The 7,792-nt window shown below is 53.3% G+C and overlaps 1 protein-coding gene across 1 annotated transcript; it reads left to right on the top strand.

Annotated features, from left to right (window-relative positions):
* The first annotated feature begins 5,722 nt into the window (after positions 1-5,722).
* LOC123041433 (protein BEARSKIN1) lies at positions 5,723-7,217 on the top strand. Its single transcript, XM_044464044.1, has 3 exons — positions 5,723-5,927; positions 6,034-6,311; positions 6,436-7,217. The coding sequence occupies exons 1-3, from the start codon at positions 5,759-5,761 to the stop codon at positions 6,997-6,999; spliced, it is 1,011 nt and encodes a 336-aa protein (XP_044319979.1). The 5' UTR covers positions 5,723-5,758; the 3' UTR covers positions 7,000-7,217.
* The last annotated feature ends 575 nt before the right edge of the window (positions 7,218-7,792 follow it).

Genomic DNA, 7,792 nt, shown 5'->3' with positions numbered 1-7,792 from the left:
CCCCACTCCTAGGCTCCTAGCCCCTTCCCTCCCACCTCACTACTTGAGACACCTTGTGCCATTTTATCTCGTCATCGTTTCCAACGGAAAGGCTTCCGGTCCGCTTTATAGGTAAAACATAGATCATGTTGAGTATATTGATTATAGAAAGTATAGGATAAACTAGAATTTGTTACTGCCTTCTCTTGTACTCCAAGTTGGTTATTATACTCCTATATATATGCCACGAGGCTCAAGCAATACAACTATTTCATCAAATTCCTCTCTGCCTACTAACATGGTATCGACTTTACCTCGATCCTAAACCTTAGCCGCCGCCGTTTCCGCACCCATGCGCCGCCCCCGGGGCGGTCGGCCTCCATGACCGCTGCCGGGGGCCGCGCCGCCCGGACCTAGGATTCGTCGGCCGGTCGTGTTGGACGGCTGCCCTAGAGAGTGTTTTCCCCGAGCCCTTGCTCCGGGTTTTTCTCTCTCCCGCCCGTCACCTTGACCGACATTTTTCTTTTTGGTTTTCCGATCTAACCTTGATTGGTTTGCGTTGCCCTCCGTCATCGTCGACCCTCGTGCGCCTCTACTCCAACACAGGCGCGACCGGCCGACCTCTTCACCGACCCGACGGCCTCGCATGACAGGCGGCCCCCAACGGCCTTGTTCGCGTGTTTTCCTGCCCGTTGCCCCGACCCCGCGGCCTCCCGTGATGCGGCGACCCATCATCCACCATTCGTGCGCCGGCTCGCCCGTCGATCTACGCCGGCTATCGCCGCACTACTCCAACCGGGATCCTGCATCGCCCCTACCTGGCGGCCTCGCGCCATGCGGCGGCCCATCATAGCCGCCGTTCGCGCTCTGGCACGCCCTTCGATCTACGCCGCGCCTGTACGGCCGCCCTGCCGATCGTCATTGTCAGCTTCATCTTGGACTCCACCGCCACCCAGTGTCCACCGAGCGGCGTCCCCTACCTCGCGCGCGATCGGATTGATCACCCACCCACCGCCGCAAACTGCCTCATCTATGTTGTGCGACCGACCTGGCCCGTCGGTGGCGCGCGCCTTCACAGGCCCCATGAAGACCGTCCTGAGTTTAGCGCGCCCCTCTACCGATCGAGAAACGGGCTGCTGCTGCGTCACCCCGTCGAGCGGCAGCTCCGCCACCCCGTGGTTCTTCTCCCGACTACATCGACCCACGTCACTGCTATGTCACCCCTTCGGGTCGTAGTGCCGCGGCCTGCGGTCCACCGCCGCCCCGAGGCCGTCCCTCCAGGTCGTCTCCGTGGCTGCACCGGCCATCGCATCGCCCCGTCAGGCCATAGCAAGCATGGCACGCGGTCCATGCCGCCGCCCCGAGACCGTTCCCGCGGTTGCACCGACCCGGGTTCCGCCGCTGCGTCGCCCCTTTGGGCCGTAGCACCACGGCCGGTGGTGTTGGGGAATGTTGCAGAAAATAAAATTTTTCTACGCTTCACCAAGATCAATCTATCGAGTTCATCTAGCAACGAGAGAGAGGAGTGCATCTACATACCCTTGTAGATCGCGAGCGGAAGCATTCAAGAGAACGGGGTTGAGGGAGTCGTACTCGTCGTGATCCAAATCACCGATGATCCTAGTGCTGAACGAACAGCACCTCCGCGTTCAACACATGTATGGTTGGGGAAGACGTCTCCTCCTTCTTGATCCAGCAAGGGGGAAGGAGAGGTTGATGGAGATTCAGCAGCACAACAGCGTGGTGGTGGAAGCAGCGGTGATCTCGGCAGGGCTTCGCCAAGCTCAGCGAGACGGAGAGGTGGTACGGGGGAAGAGGGAGGCGCCAGGGACTTGGGTGCGGCTGCCCTCCTTCCCCCTCTTTATATAGGGGGCCTAGGGGGGTGCTCCGGCCCTGGAGATCCCATCTCCAAGGGGGGGCGATGGCCTAGGGGGGGGGGGACTTACCCCCCAAGTCAAGTGGGGCGCCCCCCACCCCTAGGGTTTCCAACCCTGGGCGCAGGGGAGGCCCAACGGGGGGCGCACCAGCCCACCAGGGGATGGTTCCCTTCCCCTTTCAGCCCACATGGCCCTCCGGGATAGGTGGCCCCACCCGGTGGACACCCGGGACCCTTTCGGTGGTCCCGGTACAATACCGGTGACCCCCAAAACTTTCCCGGTGGACGAAACTGGACTTCCTATATAGAATTCTTTACCTCCGGACCATTCCGGAACTCCTCGTGACGTCCGGGATCTCATCCGGGACTCCGAACAACTTTTGGGTTACCGCATACTAATATCTCTACAACCCTAGCGTCACCGAACCTTAAGTGTGTAGACCCTACGGGTTCGGGAGACATGCAGACATGACCGAGACGACTCTCCGGTCAATAACCAACAGCGGGATCTGGATACCCATGTTGGCTCCCACATGCTCCTCGATGATCTCATCGGATGAACCACGATGTCGAGGATTCAAGCAACCCCGTATACAATTCCGTTTGTCAATCGGTACGTTACTTGCCCGAGATTCAATCATCGGTATCCCAATACCTCGTTTAATCTCGTTACCGGCAAGTCACTTTACTCGTACCGTAATGCATGATCCCGTGACCAAACACTTGGTCACATTGAGCTCATTATGATTATGCATTGTCGAGTGGGCCCAGAGATACCTCTCCGTTATACGGAGTGACAAATCCCAGTCTCGATACGTGTCAACCCAACAGATACTTTCGGGGATACCTGTAGTATACCTTTATAGTCACCCAGTTACGTTGTGACGTTTGGTACACCCAAAGCACTCCTACGGTATCCGGGAGTTACACGATCTCATGGTCTAAGGAAATGATACTTGACATTGGAAAAGCTCTAGCAAACAAACTACACAATCTTGTGCTATGCTTAGGATTGGGTCTTGTCCAACACATCATTCTCCTAATGATGTGATCCCTATCAACAACATCCAATGCCCATAGTCAGGAAATCATGACTATCTGTTGATCAACGAGCTAGTCAACTAGAGGCTTACTAGGGACATGTTGTGGTCTATGTATTCACACGTGTATTACAATTTTCGGATAACACAATTATAACATGAATAACAGACAATTATCATGAACAAGGAAATATAATAATAATCATTTTATTATTGCCTCTCCCGTGGTATGCGTCGCACCATCTCCCTCGACGCGGGAAGCTACCGTCCGCATCGGTCTTCGTCATGCTGTTGGGTTCCTCGTCTACTTCAAGTATCGCTGTTGTGCTTCTAACCTAGCCCGCCGCCGTCTTCAGGCCGCCACCGCTACCCTCGTAGCCACCGCCGCCATTTCACCTCCTTTGTCTTCGTCCAGCAATAGCCCGTCGCCAGCGTCACCATCATATACCCCAACCACTTCAGCTACTTTGACAACTGCGGGCAACATCGGCCCCGCGCCGATTGGCGCCGCAACCGAGTCCTTCTCTGCTGGCCTCTTCGACATGGCGCACAGCTCGTGCAGGTCCCAGTCTACGCATACCCGGTGCTGGCAACACCGATGCGTGCCTTCGTCCACGACGTCCCCCGGGCCTGGCAAGCCTGGTGTGGCGCTTCGTCAACTTCGTCTTCTTCCGTCTATGCATGCCCGGTGCTGACAACACTGACGTGTGCCTTCGTCCATGATGTGTCTCCGGGCTTGCCAAACCTGGCGCGACGCGTCGTCAACGTCTTCTTCCCGGCGCACCACTACTTCGACACCACTGCGTCCATGACTGACTCGGCGCTTCGTTGCGCCCGCGGCCCCACGGCGACTTTCCTCGACACCGGCCACCCCGACTTGACATCGACCAAGGCATTCTTCGCATGGCTACCTCGACCATGGCTACACCACCTACGCTCTCGGCTACCTCAACAAGCGGCACGAAGGGCTACCGCCTTGCTTGAGCAACCTCGTCGGTTTTTCACTCCAGCCATGACTTCCACGATGCGTCCACCGTTACGACAGGGGGGGGGGGGGGGGGGTATCCGTCGGCTTGCCTTCGGATTCTTTTCCAGTCTCACACCATTTGCGTCGCTACCGTTGTGACCGCGCGGGGAGGGGGGGGGGGGTGGTTGAGTATATTGATTATAGGAAGTATAGGATAGACTAGAATTTATTCCTGCCTTGTCTTGTACTCCAAGTTGGTCATTGTACTCCTATATATATGCCCACGAGGCTCAAGCAATACAACAACTATTCCACCAAATCCTCTCTTCCTTCTAACATATCGCAAGCACAGGCCGAACGATATAAGGTGATGAGGAAGGCCTCAAACAAAGCAGAATTGAGAGAAAATGGACAACATACATCGGCCGGAACGTGACTACACCACCGAGCAAGAATACAAAAGGATCTAAAGACTACACAGGCCATGACCAATGACACCTGAGCTTCCGGGCAACACCCTAAGAAGGAAAACGGTGCAATACATCGCCATTGCCACATCCGACTAAATGGATCAAGGCTTTCACCTGGAACTCTGACAGAGGAAGCAAACAGGCGACAACGTCTTCACGAGAAGAGTGGCACTGTGAGCGCCGTCGTCGTTGGTGCCAAAGCGCTGATATTTCACTCAGTTGCTACCCAAAGCCATACAGGAGCTAAGCCGGCCGCAACTACATGTTGTCCCACAACTACATCCGCCTAGATCTTCCACCATCTCGTGTCACCTCTCACTGTTCTCTCCCTTGTGATGTGTCTAATGATATATCGCACCTTTCGTGGGTAATGCAACCACAACCTTACGCTGGAAAAACTGCACTTGTTGGCTCCGTGTCCACTAAGTAATGCAACCACAACTGAAATCACTGAAATTCGGTGAATTTCAGTGATTTCGGTTTGCATTTCAGTCAAATGAAGGACCGAACTGTACACTTGAAATGCAACCAAAATATTGGATTTCTTTTAAATTTGTTTGAATTCTAGTGAATCCTTTGCAGATGACACACTCCCGCTTTATCTGTAAAACCATCCTTGAAGCTTGCCGAGGTTCATCAAAGCTTTGTTGCGTTTGTGTGAGGTTTTCTTTCTTGTTTCTTTTCTCTCAATCTTTTGGTTTTGGTGATTCCCCCACGCATTGTTTCGATTTTTCTCAGAAATATATCATCCACAACTGAAACGAAATGTTCACTTGAAATTCAATCAAAAATTTGGTAAAACATTTAGAATTTTGTTTGAATTCTTGTGTATTACTGAAATGTTGAAGTACATGTTGACAGCCGAAAGATAAATATTTCAGTATCCACTAAATAAGATTGTTAAAATCAAGTGAACTCCGTTGAAATCTCACTGAACCCAAAGTGAAACCCAATTGCATGCGTCTCTCCCCTCCCTCTGAGTTTTCCAAAAATTCCAAAGAGATTGCATGTACACGTATACAGTGGATCTAAGATTATATTTTTTATCAGTGGATAGCAGCTCTCCCCAAGCTAGGACTTGCTTTGGAAGCAATCAAGCGATCCGTAAACAAAGGCTGCTCCCAGCCTCGGGATCGTTAACGGCGTAGAATAATGCAGCTGACTGTCTAGCTCCGCGCGCGCAGGCCTCGACGATCATGGCCTTCCCTTGCATCCTACGTGACCAACTTTTGCCCCCGTCCGGTGCCGTGGCGGCCGGCGTGTCAACTCTCACCCTCCTGCCCGCAGCTAGCTAGCTAGGTACTTGGTGCACCTGCCCTGGCCATGGAGGCCACGCGTATATATACATGCTACAGGCCTCTCCCGCGTCAAAGAAAGCTCTAGCTAGCTAGCTACTTTGCAAAGTTTGCGTGCTTCGATCGTCTCGATGGCTGACTTCTCGTCCAGCAACGGCGTCCCGCCGGGGTTCCGGTTCCACCCTACCGACGAGGAGCTGCTGCTCTACTACCTCAAGAAGAAGATCGGCTTCGAGAAGTTCGACCTCGAGGTCATCAGGGAGGTCGACCTCAACAAGATCGAGCCATGGGACCTCCAAGGTAAGTGTTAGCTAATTTAGCATGTCTGAGCTGAATTATCCAACGAGTGTGATGTGCTGTGCTATTGCCTATTGCTGACATGACATGGTGATTTCTTATGATGCAGAGAGATGCCGGATCGGGTCTGCGCCGCAGAACGAATGGTACTTCTTCAGCCACAAGGACCGCAAGTACCCGACGGGGTCGCGGACGAACCGCGCGACGACGGCCGGGTTCTGGAAGGCGACGGGGAGGGACAAGTGCATCCGCACCAGCTACCGCAAGATCGGGATGCGCAAGACGCTCGTCTTCTACCGCGGTCGCGCCCCCCACGGCCAGAAGTCCGACTGGATCATGCACGAGTACCGCCTCGAGGAAATCGACGAAGCCCAGGGCGGCACCAGCGTAAGCCCTCAACGACCCGTCCTGAAATCCCGTGTTGAACCGTTTATGCATGCATGAAGTTCGCGCTACCTAGAGGCTATATAGGGCTGGGGTTGATGGTGTTTCGTGTTGGTGGCGCATGCAGGAGGATGGATGGGTGGTGTGCCGCGTGTTCAAGAAGAAGTGTTTCTTCAAGATCGCCGGAGGCGGCGAAGGGAGCTCAAGCCAGAGCGCGGACGCCGGCGCCGGCCACATGGCCGTGTCGTCACCACTGGGTGGCCACGACCACGCTGACAGGGCCGCCATGGCATCTCACTACATGCACGGGATGCACCCGCAGTACCACCCCCAGCACGCCTCTTCCTTCTACTACTCCCAGATGCAACCACCGGAGGCGGCCTACTCGCACCACGTGCAGGTCCAGGACCTCCTCACCAACCACCGGCCGGCGGCCGACGCAGCTGGCGGCGGGTATGATTTCTCCGGCCTGCCGGTCGAGCACCCTGGCCTGGACGTCGGCAGCAGCGACGGCGTCGCGGCGGATGGGCTGGCCGAAGGAAGAGATCAAACAAACGGTGCAGCCGATCAGCAGTGGCAGCCGATGGACGGGTTCAGCAACGGCGGGGGCGCCGCTGCAGTACAGCAGATGAGCGCCATGAACTCCGGGCAACGAGGTGGGGAGATGGATTTGTGGGGTTATGGGAGGTAAATTCAACATCACCAAGACATGAAAAAGTGCATCTGCATGCATGAATGTTGCATGCAAGTGGGAAGGAGGATCCTGAAAATACTGGTAATGTTGTTGGAGAGTTATCATTGGTTTTTGGTGTACTGTATATGTTGTGTCATTTATTTATCCCAATTTATTGTTGTCTAATGTAATAAGAATTACGGATACATATCGGTGTGTAAGAGGGTGTTTGTTTGCAGGGACTTATTGGCTTAGGGACTTAAAAAAGTCCCTATAAGTCCCATCTAAACCAAACAGAAGGGACTTATAGGGACTTAAAGTAGGCATTTGAGACTTATGAAATAAGACTCTCAAGGAGGGACTTATAGGGACTTATAGTTGTAATATGGTCTTATAGGGACTTTTAAGTCCCAGAAACCAAACAGGTAGGGACTTTTTAGGGACTTGAGACTTATAAGTTGAGACTAAAAAAAGTCCTAAGACTTATGAACCAAACAGGGTTAAGAGTGTAAGTGGTGATTTGTGCGTGTACATGTGTTTGCAAGGAGAAAAACACAAGAATTTAAGTTTGTGGTTTTCTTCTCTAGTAGAAAAAGGGCCTATTGTCCCGGTTCATAAGGGCCTTTAGTCCCGGTTCTGAAACCGGGACTAAAGGGTCGTTATTAAAGTCTCCCCTTTTAGTCCCTGTTCTTACACAAACCGGAACTAAAGGCCGTTCACATGGCCGCTGCCTGGAGGTCCACCTTTAGTACCGGTTGATGTTAAATTTTATGAAATTTTTTTGATTTTTTTTGATTTTTAAATTTTTGAT

This window comes from Triticum aestivum, chromosome 2B (assembly GCF_018294505.1).
Source record: "Triticum aestivum cultivar Chinese Spring chromosome 2B, IWGSC CS RefSeq v2.1, whole genome shotgun sequence".
NCBI lineage: Eukaryota > Viridiplantae > Streptophyta > Magnoliopsida > Poales > Poaceae > Triticum > Triticum aestivum.
This window is presented reverse-complemented; position numbering and strand designations above follow the sequence as displayed.